General features: G+C 38.0%; 2 protein-coding genes across 4 annotated transcripts in view; one reads left to right on the top strand and one right to left on the bottom strand.

Moving 5' to 3' along the window:
- Nucleotides 1-198: 198 nt before the first annotated feature.
- Nucleotides 199-15,658, bottom strand: GLT8D2 (glycosyltransferase 8 domain containing 2). 2 transcript variants are annotated; one of them, XM_025173339.2, is made up of 12 exons: nt 15,416-15,658; nt 12,939-13,159; nt 12,315-12,613; nt 11,060-11,102; nt 8,600-8,698; nt 7,760-7,928; nt 5,367-5,484; nt 3,587-3,671; nt 3,231-3,343; nt 1,919-2,085; nt 1,254-1,366; nt 199-760 (listed from the first exon to the last, which is right to left on the bottom strand). In XM_025173339.2, the coding sequence occupies exons 4-12, from the start codon at nt 11,076-11,078 to the stop codon at nt 588-590; spliced, it is 1,056 nt and encodes a 351-aa protein (XP_025029107.1). In that variant the 5' UTR covers nt 11,079-11,102; nt 12,315-12,613; nt 12,939-13,159; nt 15,416-15,658; the 3' UTR covers nt 199-587. The 2 variants fall into 2 exon arrangements, with proteins under 2 accessions (XP_025029107.1, XP_015745364.1); XM_015889878.3 differs by lacking the exon at nt 12,939-13,159.
- The window catches only part of HCFC2 (host cell factor C2), a 32,002-nt gene continuing 29,391 nt past the window's right edge, over nt 15,632-18,242 (top strand). For both annotated transcript variants that reach the window (XM_088141100.1, XM_007438447.3), the window contains exon 1: nt 15,632-15,902. In XM_088141100.1, coding sequence (XP_087997226.1) covers nt 15,737-15,902 — 166 coding nt within the window. In that variant the 5' untranslated portion in view covers nt 15,632-15,736. The remainder of the gene's footprint in view (nt 15,903-18,242) is intronic.

Genomic DNA, 18,242 nt, shown 5'->3' with positions numbered 1-18,242 from the left:
TGAGATATGAATGCACATCAGTTCTGGAATATGGTGCTTTAAAACGTATTTAATATCTCTGATCTGCCATTTTTTTGCAAAAAACAGGAATTGTTATAATATTTTCTGGTGCTTTATTGTAACATTGTTTAAAAGTCAATGATTAATTGTATTTGTGCTATTACAACAAAGCAGTCCTAAATTATTTGAAATAAAATAATGGGTGTTTAATTTTATTTGGCTTAATGTTGGATACAGAAGATACAGTTAAGGCAAAACCTTTTTATTGAGAAGTATTACAAATAGTATTTTAGTAAATTCTTATTTACAGAATTATTTAAATAGAGACCTTGGTGTTGTAAAGGTTATTTTCCCTAATCAGTGTTTCATTTCAGCTCCTGCTAAAAAGATGATAGTGTGCACACTTCATGGGTCACTACACTTTTGCTAAAGTTTCATTTTGATGAACTTCTTGTATGTCATAGAATCCAGTTACAATCTTATACAGTAGAGCCATGTACAATAAAAGAGGTAAATCCCATCACAAATTATATATACCATGATCATGCTGAAAACTATTCCTGATGTCTTAAAGATAAATGACATAATTAGCTGTTAGGACGAATGAGTTTAAAAGTGCCTGAAGGGTCAGGAACAAACCATTTTTCCCAAAAGTCAATCTGTCCACTAGGGTAGCCCCAAGGCTTATATCTTCCATTCCAGTGAAGTAACTTGGCCTCCTGAAGAAAATGCTCTGAATATCTAGCATCAGGGCTCCAGCCTATGTGAAGAAAAAAAGAAAGAAAAGTAACTTTAATCTTTACCAAAAAAAAAAAAAAACCCTTTTGCTTAGCAATAAATTATGTAGATGGCATTCAGTTAATCTGAAATGTTATCAGTGCTACTCTATGCTTCTTTACCCAGAAACAAGTTACACTGAATTCAGAATTACAGCCACAGACAGCAGATATAACAACATTATTCCACTGTTGTCTTATAGCAACTGATGTGTGTATATTAAAGTGTATAGTATTCTGTACTTTTATAAAAATAGCACAATTTACTGATTGCAGAGAATACTATGCTGAACATTCTAAGTGTAACGTGTAGCAGCAAACAGAATATACGAGATCATGGTAAAAATTCAGTTGAAGATGTCTTGCAGCTTCATTCTTAAACTAAACTATATCACAATGCAAACTTAAAAAATATTAGCTTAATATAATCAAAGTATACAAAATACAAAAACATACTTTATCAGAATCAAATTTTACCTAGATGTCGAATATGCCACAAAGGATCGATAGTTGTATATCTTCCATGGAAAACAATGAGCATTGGAGAAGTGGCCACACCTCCTGCCAGGGTGCTGCTATATAGATTTTCTCTGAAAAAGTTTTTTAAATTGTCAGATGGGCAGATTTATTTTTAAAACAGGAGTTTTACTAAGTGGGAACGCAGTAAATAAAACAATGCAAAATACAATTCAACTAGAATTTAGAGAAGTAGAACACGATTTTACTTTGGGCCAGTAACACACACACTCTTTCACATAAGTTGTGCTCAACCTCTTTAGCTTAAAAGTTGGCCTTTTTGTTGTTTTTAATCTGAGCGTCATCAGAAACTGGTCAAGCTATAGCTTTGCTAAATTAAGTACAGTTACATCCTCTGAAAAGTATACTATATTGATCACATACTTTGTTCAAACACCTAAAACAATGCTGAAGTAAGAGTGACTTTTGAGCTAATACAAATTAAACACATCCCAGAGAGTACTGATACTACCTTAGTCTTTGTGGAGGGAGGATGATACTTCATAAATACAGCAGGACAAAATAAATATGGAGCTCATTTTTACAATCACCACTTGTACATTGATCAAATAAAGTCAATGGGCACTCAGTTCCTGGTATCAGAGAAGAGAGCTGTTTGTACATACGCTACATTTTTTTGCATCCATTTTTCTAACTGCTTTGTGATTCGTTGGCGTTTCCATTCTGTCATGTTGGCAACAATGACACCAGGATTAAATGAGCAGGTGCTGGGACTTATACCAAGATCTCGGATTGTTTGCTTTCGATAGTCGAGGAACCCCATATAAGTGTTCTAGGGAAGAAAGGAATATATGAAACCTCTAAACTATGTGTGCACAATGGGGGGGGGGGGGACAGGGATAGCATATGCCTTTTGCTTGGCATGGCTGAGACACTACCCCAAATATGGGCTGACCAAGGATTAAAAAATGTGTAGCCAGGACAAAAGCTAAATTTGATTTAATCAAGTTATGTTTAAATGTTATACAGTTTATATTGCTTCCATGTAATCAGTTTCCCTTTTCAATAACGTTAAGCATTACAATTTGCTGGCAACTTTGGAAGCGGTGCTTGAGCCCACATCCAGTGGTTTCTGTTTAGTATTGAGAAGAGAAGATAGAGTAGGAATACGATAACACCCAGTTAGCTATGCTCATGCTCAGCCCATCTCCCAGACCTCCCCTCACAGAGGAACAGAGGGCAAATCCCTGGAGGCATAGTTATTGATCATCCACAGGAGAGGGGATTTGAATATTTAATACCTTTAACAGTACACAGGCTATGCTGCCTAGCTGAAATGGTCCTATTAAATGTGATGATTTGAAGAGCCTGATTTATTTATTATGTGCCATCAAGTTTGTGTCAACTCTTAGTGACCACATAGATAGATTTTCTCCATGATGATCTGTCCCTAACCTAGTCCTTCAGCATTTCCAATGGTGCTGAAGAGCCTAGTCTGCTTCAAATTGTGGGGGTGTGTAACATTTATAAACCTTTGAAAGCAGACAGCATTCCACAAAAATTCTAAACCTGCTTTATAGGGGTCTTCTATGCCTCAATCTCTTTCCATTAGTGGAACACAAAAAAGCCAAATTAACTAGTTACACTACTGCCCACTCCTGAACTAAATATATGTCTCAAATTTGACTTCTGGACAATCTGCATAGATTTCTGGGCATCAGTACAGAAGTTCTTCCAAAAAAATTTATTATTATTTTTTCAGTATCCCAATATACCCTCCAGCCTTGTATTCCTGGAGGTCTCTCATCCAAGCATAAGCCAAGCCCACCTCTCCTAAGCTTCTGAATCCAGATAAGATTAGCCAGGGACTACCACTTGCTAAGATACTTCTGAGCTTGCTAAAAAAAGAAAACAAAAAAAGGAAAAATATAATCCTCCCTCCCCCCCAAAAAATTTTTTTTAGAAATAGTTTGTTACCTGCATTCCTACACTTCTAACCATTTCATGAGTTGAAGGTAGATCACAGTCATCTGAAAAAGCTGCAGCATGGCCTTGGGCTAACTTCATGTCATACAGATCTTGGATGTCTCCTAAAGAAAACCCAGGGTTTTTTCCTCCCTCAAAAAACATTATTAATATTATCAATTGTCTTTATATATAAATATTCTAATGTAAAACTTAGATAGCTTCTAGGAATTTCATTATAAGATTCCTGCCACTACTTTCAAACATTCAAATACATAGGGCAGAGCAAAGTTGTAACAACAGCGTCAAAATGTTGGATAGGATAAATGTACTAGGAAAATATGGGATTTTTTTCACAGATAGCTTACCTTGTACAATCACATCATCATCAAGATAAATCACTTTTTCATGTTCATGGATAAGTAGAGGGAGGTAAAATCGAACAAAGTTTAGCTGTTGAATGTTTTAAAAAAGTATTAATAAAGTGGACAATACAAATTCTTTGTACCTAGTTTACCAGACAGTATCATTTAATGTAAAATATCTATCATTCACACAATAACATGTCTAATCTCCACTACAAACAAGCAAACACCCATATAGTGTACAGTGGAATTTTAGTTCGTGTGTGTATTTGCATGTTGTCAATTTTATTTACGAAAAGTTTGATTTTTTTTTTTTTACTTTGTATTTTAAGCTTGAAAATCATGCTTCCCTAATCCTGGATCTTTGATAGACAACCATAACATGGCTACAAAAAATCCAGGTGATTACTAAATGGCAACAAAGAGACAAAAGAACTTCTAACCATTTGCCACTTGAGAGCCCTACCGAAAAATACAACAAAGGTCTTTCAACTAGACTATGATGATCTTTTTTACACTGTGATACATTATAGTATTTCATGGTACCTACTTTGCAGCCTAGCAACTCTGCTGCTCAATAAGGGTCAAAACACATAGTACCAATGCTTGAAAAAAGTGACATTCCTTTACAAAAGAGGTCAGTATAGAAGCATTAATATATATTCACATTATGGAGTTCAACAACCACAACAGGGGGCAGATGCTAGTTTAGTTCTCTACATCAGATCAAATCTGCTGTTGCTCGTCTTGTTTCCCTTTCTCCCTTCTTTGGGCCACCTGAATCTAGGTCTACCATCTCTAGTGTTTGGGAGACTTTCTGAACATATCCCTATTGACTGCAGTTTTTGCCATGAAAAATAACAGAATTATCAGGGCCCTCCAAAGACATTCAACTTCCATAATCCCCAAACAATTTTCCTAGCATTCAAGTGGAACTTGCCTTCCTATAACTTAAATCCATTATTTCACATCCTGCATTCTAGGACGATGGCTTGGTCTTGGCTTTCTATGTGTCAGTGTAATTCTATTGGCATTTTTTCAACTACTTAAAGGGTGCACTTATATCCCCTCAATCTTCTCATTTCCAGATCCCTCATACTATTTTCACAGTTTCTAATCCCTTGGATACCCTTATTGCCCTTCTCTGAACCTATTTCAGTTTATCTGAATCCTTCTGAAAATATGGTGCCCAGAACTGCACATACAACCTACTCAAGGTTGGATCTGACCAATGCAAAGCTGGGTAGAATTATTACTTTCTCTGATTCTGAAATTATATTTTTAGTGAAGCAGCCTAAGATTGCATTTGTATTTTTAGCACTCATGTCAATGCTGACTCATGTTCAGTTTATGATAAATTATAATGCAAAAAAGGCACAGCTGCTTTAAACAGTTGCAATCAGGTGCTATGTTCATGTACACACACACACACATGCTACAAAGCACTTTTTACCCTAAATATGAAGTGCTGCCTAGTTGTATTAACTATCCTACTTAATTTTGCTTCCAGCAAATTTGATAGGCATTTCCTGCTCCTCACCCAAGTCATTGGCAAAACTGTTGAAGAATACACTGCTAGGACTAAAGTTTGCAGCATGTATTTAAAATTCATAATTTTCCCTTATTAGCACATTTAAAATTACATGTTAATATGAATTTTTAGAAATCACATACAAGACTTTGGGTTGGCATAAGCAGTTCTGGAAGTTCAAATTGTGCACCTCCCTAGTTGGGGAACCTTCTTTCATATGTTTATTTTGTAAAGGAAGTTTTGCATACTCACAGGCTGAAGTAATTCGGGACGTGTTGCATCTGGTCTGATTTTCCCTTTAAGCACCATGGGATTGAATTCCACAATTTTAAACTTGATATCTTTCAGTTTGGAGTTTTCAATCCACTGCCTGAAATCCAAAGCAAATAGAAGCAGATTAGAAGAATTCTAAAACAATGAAGATAGTGTTGTAAATGCTTGCTATTACTCCTTCCTCTCATAAGCCTTGGCCCTAGCATCTCTGCACTGAATATTGCTCAAAGCCCAAGGAGTAATTTTTTTATTATTATTATTATCATCATCATCATTATTATTTAAACTATTAAATGACAAATTGTTCTAAAGACTATACTTTAAATTACATTCTTTAAACATCTGATGTTTCTTAATTTTTCAGTTTACTAAGGTAAACTTTCCATAAGGCATTTAAACTGGCCAAATAGGAATGTTCTTTAGGTATTCTGCACTTAATACAGTAATAAGCAATTGGAGCAAGTTTTAGAAATCATTTTGAATTGTGTGATTATACACACTAACATCTGAGATACGGTAATGACCCAACAACTACATATTCTTTCAGCTAAAAAGAAGGCTTCCAGATGGATGAGGCCTAGAGCTAAGGATCAAATGACACAGTGCAGCTGTTCAGTTTCCCCCTCCCAAACTGATGTTTATAGAAAGACAAAAGACAGAAGACATGGACTAGTTACAGACAGAGGAACAGCTTTTTTAGTGAGCTCTTAACTTTTAATTTAAGTTATTTTTATATAATTTAAATTAGTGTATTTAGTGATCTTAATTAATAATTTTAGTATTTAGTATTAGTAATTCTAGTATTCAGGCTAACTGATTTTTTTTAATCCGTTCAATTGTGTCCAATTCTCAGAGACTGCCTGGACAAGTCTCTGCAGTTTTCTTGGCAAGGCTTTTCAGAAGTGGTTTGCCACTGCCTCCTTCCTAGGGCTGAGAAAAAGTGACTGGCCCAAGGTCACCCAGCTGGCTTTGTGCCTAGGCGGGACTAGTCTCCAGGTTTCTACTCACAGTCTCCCAGTTTCTATCCTGATGCCTTAACCACTACACAAAACTGGCCTTCAACTGGTATTTTAACACCCTGGAATCCAATAGTCTCAAACACCTATTCATGATGCAAGGGAATAATAACTTTAAAGCTGGAGCAAAAAAAAAAAAAAAAAAAACCTTGAAAAGAAAGAGCAAAGGGAAGAATAAGCCTGAGTTTTTGCCGAGAGAAAATTCCAAGAATTCCGAACACACCAACACTGTGGTGATTTCCAGGCACTAACACTTACAGCAGTGTTATCCAAACTTGGCCACTTTAAGATGAGTGGACTTCAACTCCCAGAATTCCCCAGCCAGCATGGGTTAGGGTTAACGTGGCTGGCTGGGGAATTCTGGGAGTTGAAGTCCACTCATCTTAAAGTGGCCAAGTTTGGACAACACTGACTTACAGGGATGGTTACCAATTGAAGACACAATTGGTAAAATTCTGTAAGAGCAATTACACAACAAAGCCTTATCTAAAAGCCCCCTTTCACTGTTTCCAGATAAGGCTTTACAGAATTTTACAAATGCTCTTTTTATAATCCTACTGTTTGTTCCCATCATTTTTCCCAGTTTTTATTTGCAGAAAAAAGATCTATAACGGACAGAGAACTGCATACTGTAATGTATTTTGATTTGTTAGCCCTAGAGGGCCTCTGTCTGGAAGCATTCTTAAGAAAGTCCCGCATTATCCTTTCCCCCCAATCAATCTGTATCCTCCCCTGGCCCACCCGCACCAGACCTACACTTCTGCCCACTTACCACTATTCTGACACTGGTTCATCACAACAGATCAACTCCTGCTATATTATTTATTTTATTATATTTATGTGTTACCAGCTACCAAGATCTCTCAGTGTTATAACTTTTTTGCTGCTAGATGAAAATACTGTTATTTCCCCCAACGTTTTAATATGTATATGTTTAAAGTGTTTTAGAACGTTATAATTCTATTGTTACATTGTTGTGCTATATTTATTGGCATTATTATACCTGGTGAAGATTTTTACCTTAATAATTTTGCTGTTTGGTTTTATGTTGTCTCATCCTTATTATAGTCTGTTACAGTGTTTCTCAACCTTGGCAACTTTAAGATGCGTGGACTTCAACTCCCGGAATTCTCCAGCCAGCATGGCTGGCTGGGGAATTCTGGGAGTTGAAATCCACACATCTTAAAGTCACCAAGGTTAAGAAACACTGTTCTATTATAATGGGCTGATAATGGGCCCAGTGCACTGTGCTTATTGCAATTAAATAAATTAGTATCTCAAATTTGATCAAGGTCATGAACTTCCACTGATAAAGGATTGCACCCTTGCTTAAATTACTACACTGTATGATTTCACCTGATATGTGGAATGATGCTCTTTAGCCCAACTATGTAGAACAAGACATTCGAATCCGTGTTGGTATAAATGCTGTTGATTGCAGCCACTGCTGCGCCTATTCTGCCTGCAGCAGCGCATATCACAACAGGAATTTCTTCTTCCATCTCTTCCGTGCTCTCCAAATCAACTAGTAGTAGAAGTACAGTAATAGCAGTGATAGTAGCAACGGCAGTAGAAGAAACATGTATTATCACACATAATTTATTTAGTTCTGTTGCATTAAGCAATAAGCATTTTACAAAAGCCTCTAAAAGACATGAGGACTCAGGAGGGTATTGTTGAAAGTTAATGTGATTTGTACTTCTAAGTCTCTGTTAATTATACTAAATTGCCATGAATTTCTTAATCAAGCTCGTGCATCTGTTCCTGGTTCCATGTTACTTCTGTCACTGGCCACCCACACACACACAGGTTTGTTCAGCAGCCTTTTCTAATGCCAGCCTTCCTCAACCAGTTGTAGTAGTAGTAACAGTAAACTTTATTGTCATTGTACCTTGTACAATGAAATTAAATGCCATCCCCAGTGCACCTTATAAATATAAAAACCATAAAATAAACACACATCCTTCACATTCTATGTAGGCTCTATATGTGCCATAATTCTCAGTCTGCAGAGTCAGTGGCCACCAAGATGTACAAAATATTCAGAGGCATTACTAAAAGAAAGAAAGCCAAAGCAGCATGAATCACAAGGCCCCTTCTGTCTTAGCTTGAAAAATTAATTTAATATGAATTATAATCCTACCAACAAAGTATATTCAGTCTTTGTAACATAAAAAAGAAAAAATAGTTACTTACTGGATTCATTATTCAGAAGAGCAGATGGCAGCTTTTGAACTTTATTATACAGAATAACACAGAGAGTCAAAACAAGAAGGAATAGTAGGATCTGATTAACTGAAACAGAAAGAAAGCTGTTCAATCAATCATATATACACAATTTGCAGTACAAATATTCTTCGGTAGTATGTCCCAGTGGCTGACTAATAAATGCAATTAGGATTGCAGCTTAACTGCAGGATTTGTTTTGTGCACTTGTGTGCAAATACTTCATATTTCAATTAATCTCTAACTGACCTGAAATTGATACTCAACCCACTAAAGCACAACCAACACACAAACTATGAAATCCATGAACATCCATGAACACCAACTAGCAGTCAGAAGACATGATGAAAACTCCTTAATCTCACAACACATGGACACACTCAACCATAGTTTCAACTATGCGAGCATCCTGGACCGAGCTAAAACCAAAAACGCTAGGGAATTCCTGGAAGCTTGGCATTCAGACAAATCAACTATCAACAGGTGCATAGAGATAAATCACATTTACACACCATTCAAAAGAGACAATAAAAAAGCTAAGAAGGAAACAAAAACACATTCTCTTCAGCAGCCTATATCCAGATAAGCAGGGATTAACACCAGACAAACAGTCAAGCAGAAAACAATACCCTAATCAAGGAACTACCAAGGAGAAAACCATACCCCAACCAACACTGTGAGGGCAAGCTACTATATATAAACAGAGAGTGAACCCCACACTCATTAGCACTGATGATGTTACCTAGTTGGGTTATGAAATGTCTGCAAACAAATAACCAAGCTCAGAGAGTACCAAGGACTCCACAAGGTGCCTATGGCTTACAAACAGGTTTACTTCCATACAGAATTTTAAAATGATATCTTACTCTACATCAGAAAAGCAATTACCAGACATCAAGAACATGTGAATGGGAAAGTTCAAGGTTGCATCATCTCTTTGCACCTATGTGGCTATTCTGACAACAAGGGCCAATGGTGAGAGATGGATAAGGGGAAGAATCTTCACATTTAGTCTCTGTTTTTGTTTCTCATCTGGCCTATTGTCAGTTAAATTGGTCTCTATGTTTAAAGGCACTTATTGTTTCTATCTTTCTTGTGCTTTTCTCTCTCAAAAATGTAGTTTAGATAAAAGTTAGGCATTTCTATCTTTGTATTTCCTAATAAATCTACTTCAAATATGAATATATATTAGTGTTCATTATAGCTATGGCCATTTTCTGCATCCAAGGTAACTAGATTATGAATATTTATCTTTTTTCAGTGGGATGCTCTGCTGATTAATTACTTAGTATACTTTCAGCACTCTGCTTATCTTCAGGAGTACCTCCTTCAGCTCTTGCTGAATTCAATTCTCCAACACCTTCTTCCTGGATTATTCAGGCAATTCTCTGGCAATGTATTCCAGAGAAAAAAAATCTAAGTAGACATGTTTCTTATCTCCTACCCCTGCCAACATCCTCACATGCTGATGATTTTGCCTTGGAAATTCTGATATTCAGGTGTTTTTTTTAACAGCCCAAAAGGCAACAAGAGGCATACTAATCTGACAAGCTCAGAAATGAAATGCTAAGGTTTGATCACCTAGAAGAAGGCAGAAGCTTCTTACAGGTGATCAAGCAGGTGCCTCCAAAAGCTTCAGAATAGTAATGGAAAGACATCTAAGAGCATCTGATCTTTGGTCTTTGTCATATAACATTAGACTTAGACAATTTCAGCAATTATATATGTGAAATTGGAACTACTCATTTTTTACCAATTCACATGGAAGCATTGGCTCCCACTGAAGACTTCATTTAAACATGGAACCTAAGGATCCCCAACATAGTGCATACAGCATCATTTTTATTTCCAAAAATGCCTCTGGCTCCAATGATCCGCATTACCTTTCTTAGAAAATAAAAATGAAAGATTGGGCACTCCAGTGTTTTCGTGTAAGTCCATTTCCTTCCCAGTACAAAGGTACAGAAATGCAGTACAGAGCATTTTATGGAGGGGATGGGGGGTGGCTAGAGAAGATAATCTTTTTTTATTTGTTTTTATCTTGACTTTATTATTTTTATAAGTAATTTAAGGTGGCAGACATACCTAATACTTCCTCCTCCTATTTTCTCCATAACAACCACCTTGAGTTGGTCTGAGAGAGAGTTACTGGCCCAGAGTCACCCAGCCAGCTTTCATGCCTAAGGCGGGACTAGAACTCACAGTCTCCTGGTTTCTAGCCTGGTGCCTTAACCACTAGACCAAATACATCTGTATTTTGTAACTGGCTTTGCCCTCAGTGGAAGCCATTTTGTGAGTTGGAAAGCCCCCTTCCCACAGCCATTTTACAAGAGTGCTCATAACATGTTTGCAAAATTCCAAAAGTCCCTAAGAGCTCAGAAAGTTATGGGCCCCTGAATTACACTATTTTTTTTTCTGAAGAAGTCTTACTTTTTCGTAAGAAAGCCATATGGCCCTTTCATTTGGTTGCAACCTGTGGATGAGACAAGAGAAAGAAATGTGGAAGTTAAAACACAACAAAAAATGTCAAGTCTATCTTACTGAGACCTCTAGAGGTCCAGGTTCAATATATTTGGACCTGAAATGAGTAAACAAAGCTTGAAGGGATGCAAAGATTCTCTCTTACTGCATTCCGTCATCATTTATTCAACAATTTTTGCTCTTTTCTTTTGTTTCTGTCTCTTCAAAAATTGACCAATGGGAAGCAAGTGTGTATACTTAATCTGCTATCTACTGTACCTACATGTGCATCTACATAAATGAAGAACTGTCTCTCACCATTCTTTATACTAGTGTTTCTCAACCTTGACAAATTTAGGATGTGTGGAATTCAACTCCCAGAATTCCCCAGCTAGCATGCACATCTTAAAGTTGCTAAGGTTGAGAAACACTGCTTTATACTATCCCGGCAACTATGAAACAAATAGCAAATTTTAGCTTTGTCTACAGTTTCTACTACTCTCCCTCACATGTGAGGAAAAATAACCTACGTTTGTATTTAAACAGATTTCAACATTCTACCTAGCATTATACTGAAGAGTTGTTAGTAAATTAAAGAAAGGATAAACTATGTGACATTATTTCCCATAATGCTAGCAAGAAAATCATGAGAACTATGAAAATGCAGTCCATTATCATAATGGATGATTTTAACGGAAACACTTTTATAATTCCATATTGTCAACAAAGTAGTAATGATTAGATACTTTTTCATCATAATTGTAATGACCTAAGACGTAATATTAAATGACATGTGTGGAGATCTTACATTTAAAGACTAGTTCTCAATATAACAAACACAGTCATCTTTTAATATCTCCATTTCACACAAATAATTAATTTCTTTCTATCTTTTCTGGTACACATAGGACACATGTTTTCCCTTTTCAAGCATGGAAATGTAATGCAAAAATTTCTGTAAAGTGATAATAATCATATCTATACCCAGAATTTGCTAGTGTCTGGTTTTATTTAATTAATGAAAAAATTGTAAGAACAAAAGTTGAGTTTCATTTTTGAAAATGAGATCTTATCAGCTCAGTACTCTGCCGACATTTCAATATTTGGGCCTTTTTTCTAAAGGCTGGCAAACTCTAGACACAATAGTAAGATCACATAATAAAATAAAGGAGAGGTGAAAAGAAAATTGTGAATATCCTGCATCCAGCAGAATTCAAGGTTTTACCTTTCAAAGGCAGCAGCAAAGCAATTGTGAATCCTTTCTCCAGAAAAATAACTTCAAGCAAGCAGCTGCTGTGGGTAGCCGGCCGATTCAGTGCGATAAACATTCATGTCAGAAACGCTTTTCTCATGGGATCCCCACTGAAATCCTACATGCAAGACACTTCAAGGTCCTTTTTAGTTTCTTCAAAACTAGTCTGATGCAGAATTGTTTTTAAAAAGATCTTCTGTGGTTTACTCGGATATTATTTTTTCCCTTCCTTTCTCTGCGATTATGGAGCTGTACAGAATCCAGATTTTGGCCTGTTGGAGTAAGAGAGCTACATACAGTAAACTGCTTCCAGATGTGATGAATAAGGCAGCTTCAGAACTGGTGAATGTTCCTCCTCCCACCCTGGTTGCTCTTCATCAGGAAAAAAAAAAAAATTCCAAAGATGGAGGAAAAAGAAAAGATTTTAGGAAGGGTTCAAGTTTAGATTTATTTGAATGTCATGTTTATTTCTGATCATCACGAACATCTATACATTTACAAGCATGAAAAATGAGCAACTGTAGAACAACCCCTGTTTATCTAAAATAATCGCCTCAATATGTGCTTGCCTTGAGAAAATAATTATAGATTCTGTACCTTTTGGAAGATACAATGCAAGGTTCACCATACAATGTTAAAATATAGTTGCACAAAAGTCATAAGGAATATATTTCATCTCTGCCCTGTGGATATTTCAAGAGGAAATTAAACCTGAGAGCTGAAGTACAATGTATTATCAGTGGGAAGCTCTCAGGGGCATCCATGGGGGGAGGCGGTGTGTCAGTCCAGGCCCTTTTTACACGTGTTGCATGATGCACCTAAAAAAGAGATTTGATTGTATAGTCACAACCACCATCTTGACTTTTTTTCTTTCCCCTTGAAGATGCCCCATGTCCCTCCCTCATCTTAGGTGATCATCCCCCTTCGTGGAAATAACATTTAAAAAAAAAAGTTGTTGCACATCCCCATGACAAAAACTGCTATCTTACTGCCTAACAAACGAACTGTTTATGCTGCCCATTTGAATGCAAACTGATAGCTGCCGCAGGAGAAAAAGGCTGCGTCACAAAGCAGGCATTGGTTATTGAAAGAGAGGTAAAAAAGTCTGGTAGCACCTTTTCCAACTGACAAATTTTATTAAAAGCCATACACTTTCATAAGCTGCAGCTTGTTAGTTGGAAAAAGTGCCACCAAACTCCTTTTGATGTTTTGCCATCCTAGACTAACACAGTTCTCCTCCTACAGTTAAAGAAGGTGTGGCCTAAGAACAAATTTAATTAGAATTAAGTTAGCAGGATCATTTAGTCCAAGGGATCCAGCTATTTACTGCATGAATCCAAATTAAAATATTCCCGACAAATTTCTAATAGAATCAGAGCTAGAAGGGAAAACTTCATGACTTCCATGAGAAAGTAAAAGGGTTAGGGAAGTTGTGTGATAAAGCCTCTCCCACAAATGAACCACCATATATTTTTCTAACTTCCATGCTGAACAGTACTTTCTTATAAACATATTTGTACAACTCTGCTTATCATTGTGATTTGAACTCACTGGTTAATTTCACTATCTGATATGAGATGCTGCACAAAGAGAAATTTTGTCTAGCTTTGTCATGTCCAGATCAGTTTACTCTGACATTCTGTACATAGAATTACCTTTGAAAAAGGTACAAACATTACAATTGAAGAAAGGAATGGGAAAATCTTTTTAAAAAATATACTCATTAATGATTCCCTGTTTGTTTCTGAGCTCAATTCAAGATATTTATTCTCTTGTGCTGTGATTTTAACAATTAACCAAGTGTTAGATTTTAGACTGTGGACCACTGTGGTAGGCCCATTAACTTAGAAATGCAAGATTAAAATATGTTAATGAACTTAAATAGCTGCTTGAAGATGTTTAATGGGAAGCTGTATCATTTTAAATAAATACATAAATATTGGTTCAATCAATTCAGCCCCTATATGGACAGCAACAATTGCATGCAGTCTGTTAATAAGCCTAATGTTTAGCATAGGTACGTTCTCTAAACAATATTTAGAGAAATGCTTGCATTGTAGGATAGTGTCCAGATACATCTGTTGAAAGCACTGAGCCTAGAAGCTGACAATGTTGCACTCCCAGGAAACAGTCTACCTTTAGCTAAAGGCATGTGATGTTGACTGGCATCCGTCACTATTTGGACAGGACTGCAGGCATGTATGTCTGGCGGCATTTTGAGCCTCACTTTTTAGACAAGTCAATCCAGAGCTGTAAGTCTGTCTCCCTCAAGGTATGACTTCCTGCCAGCTCATCTAAGTTACCTCTGAGGCTGCACAGCACCCATGGAACTGCTGCTATCCTAGGCAGATGCTAAGGGAAAGCCAGAAGATACAGATTTTAGAGTGCAGCCCAGGCAGACTTCGGGTGGTGTGGTTTGCTTACAGAGATGGGCTCAATCACCCTGGAAACAACTTGATGTAGTACGTATGGCACAGCCACTGGAAAACTCTGCTGCCTTCTGGTGACTGTCTGGGTTTTCGCAGCCCAGAATTGATATCCCCATGTACAGAAGAATCTCCATTTATGGAGTATTCAGGAAAACTGTATCACGCCCTTTCTTAAGAGCCTTTTCAACCATTATTTGCATGAGGAGGACGATGTTCTAATGCTGGGCTTCCCTACTTGTACCAGAGGCTAAGGTAAAGGCCTGGCACAAACAATGTCATAATCACAAATCCAAACAACTCTTTACATCTCAAGTTTAGCTTTAAGTGAATAACCCTTTTGCTCCTACTCAGAAGAAGTGATGAATGGCAACTCTGCAAGTACTCAAGAAGACTGGGCTCCTGGTTCAGTATTTAAACACCCTACCCCTAAGGTACAACCATTGCAAAATATTCTTATATCTACCTGCAGCAAGGCCCAACACCTCTCTCAGGTAACATCCCAACGAATGTAGGATTAAGCATTCATTATCTTCTTAGCATGTTATCAAAAAGCATATTCATAAAACTGCATTCAGTGGCAATGCTAATAGTTAGGATGGGACCCTTGGATATTATTATTGTTGTTGTTGTTGGTCCCACACTTACCCAGATGTTTAGACTGGATTTGGCATTTCTATCCACCTATCCAGTCTTTCCCAAGGACCTGGGATAGGCAGATGTTGTTGTTTGAAGGTGTTAAAGGTATCATCACAGGATGTAAGCTGTTGTTATTATTATTACTATTACTATTATTTTACTACTACTACTACTACTACTATTATTACTATTATTATTATTATTATTATTATTGCAGCCGCAGCCTCGTTCCAGGCACTCCCCCGCCCCGCGGCTCTGCTTCCTCCGCAAACTCTCCCCAGCAGCTGCCTCGGACCCCGCCGCGGTGCATTGTGGGCGTGGGCGGATAAAATGGCGGCCGGCGCCGCTGCCCTGAATTGGAGGCGGGTTTCTTCTTTCACGGGGCCGGTACCCCGGTCCCGGCACGGCCACCGCGCCGTGGCAATCCGCGAGCTGGTCATCATCTTCGGGGGCGGCAACGAGGGCATCGCCGATGAGCTGCATGTGTACAACACCGGTGCGGAGCGGGGAAGAAGGGAGAGAAGCAGGGCGGGCTCGGTGGCCCCGGCGGGGCGCTTCCCCTCCGGCGGCTGCTTCGCTCGCCGCGAGGGCCTCCGGCTGGGTGGTCGCGGGGTCTGGCTGGACGGGAGGGAGGATGTGTCCGCGCATGGGCGCGCCCGTTGAATTGCTGGGTTGCTGCTCCATCCGCGGGAGCGAGCCCGGGGTGTCAGTCCTCTGCCCCGGCGTGGCTTCGCGGCGGACCGAGATTTCTGCCTTAATGCCCTGTTAGGCTTGACGGGGACGCGGAGGCGTGTGCACTCGCTGACACGGGGCCGGCCCTCTGCGCTTTATTGAAGGGAAGCGGCTCCGAGGTTGCTTTGGCTCAAGGGCATCTGCTGCGCCGCTCTCGGGTACCACTGGAGGCTTGGTCCTTCCTTATACTCTGGGCTGAGTTGTCCGACAGTCTTTTTCCACTCTTTTGTAACCTCGGTGGGGTAGATTGGCCGTTGAAGGGTGGAAGCCCTGGCAAGACCACCGATGGACCGACGCATTTTAGCTTCATGTGTTGTCCAGAACGTAGAAAATTGGGTTAAGTGGGTAAACCCATTGCTACATTAACTGTGGAAATATTGGATTATATTTACAGAGTTGTGTATAGTTCCTATTTCCAAGGGCATAACTTTGGCCACTGCGTGCACCTTTATTTTTGTCATAGATGACCTATTCAAGCAGGGAATTACTGTCTTAGAAAGTGTTGTAGAAGCAGGGAATGAAGGTATGTTAGGGTCTGAGGGTATATATTGTGTGCAGTGTGTGTATAAACACACACACACACACACACACAGATAAGTGCAAGTGAAAACTGGTTATGAATTTTGTCAAAATAATATATTATTTTGACTTTTACTCCCATAATATATAGCATACATCTGTTGGGTGAGGATGGAGTAACTTCTGTCTCTCCTAACTTTGCCTGCTGGTGATGCTAATCAGAAGTTAGATAATCAGAGTTGTGGGCTCTGAATGAAGATGAGCATAACAGTAAAAAAAATTGTTATGTCTGTTGAATATTGACATGCAGTATTGTATCCAGAGGTGAGGGGGATTAATGTAAAACTGTGCATAATAACGAATATGAGTGATGTAAGTATATAAATGTATAGATACAATGTAAGGAATACGGATAAAAAGAGTACCATGTTGAGAACTGGAATGTCATCAAAACACCTTTTTAAAGTTTGGTTAACCATGTCTGGACCATGTAAAATACCTATAATTTTCTTTCATCACTGAGGGGTTGTGAGTTATTTATTGTATGAATAATTTCAATTATGCTTTTCAATAAAAATGCTTTGGGTAGGTTGGTAAATGAAAAGATATTGTGAATATATATTGAAAAATACAAAAAATAAGAGATTATATTGCTATGAGCGTGGGCCAAGAAGTGATTGGACAATTGGAAAGTATATTTCGTGAGAATATGTGCAGGCATTTGAGGCTGCATTAGCATGCAAAGTAGAATGCTGAGTCTGAGGAAAAGATGATATGTACCTAGCAACTGTGTACTGAAAGGTTGTAAATGGAGAGTATAATTTGTTTGGAAATTTGCAAATGGGGAGTGAGGGCTCTAGCTGGAAGGCATATGCAGTCACAGATTTAAATCTTGATTATAGGCCACCAAATAGGTGGGATGCAAAGCTGCTCAAAGTGTAGGCTTTGGTAACCATTTAGATTTGCTGAAATTGGAATACCACAATGGATGTGATTAGCCTAGCTAGTAAAGCTAGAGGTAGACAGTAGCAAGAATGTATTGCTAGTTTGGGAAAGGGGCTCTAATAGGTGTGAGGTGCATTTGTACACTTTGAAAAACACTTTAGCATCTAATTTTCCAATCCTTTTTGGTAAGGATGGATGCAGGAACATTTTTTTTAGGGAAAATCCTTGTGTTGAGGGAAAGAGACTATGCTAAAATTGGATGTGGGAAGATGTGAGAGAATAAGAATTTTTACACTGCAAATAAAATATAGGAATAGTTTTGGGAGCAGAGCCTGACCATATTACATTTCTTTTTTAGGTATTTTTAATATAAAATGTTTGCTGGGCAAGTTGGCAAAAAATAAATTGGGACCTATTGATTTCTCTGCAGTACAGTACTTTTGCATGGATTTTTGAAGTTAATTGTTTGATCAAATTATCCCAAACCCTGCCCTAGGTTATTCTGCTAAAATGAAAAGTGTCTGGTAATTTGGTGTAGATATTTGTACAAAAAGATTGTGAGCTCTGTTTTACTTAAACAGTTATCTCAATGTTTTATTCTATAAGTGCCTGTCTTTTGCATCAGGCCCTAACTGACAGA

Source organism: Python bivittatus, unplaced genomic scaffold (genome assembly GCF_059951505.1).
Source record: "Python bivittatus isolate LINGU-HERP-01145 unplaced genomic scaffold, Pbiv_v1 ctg000330_np1212, whole genome shotgun sequence".
Taxonomy (NCBI): Eukaryota; Metazoa; Chordata; class Lepidosauria; order Squamata; family Pythonidae; genus Python; species Python bivittatus.
This window is presented reverse-complemented; position numbering and strand designations above follow the sequence as displayed.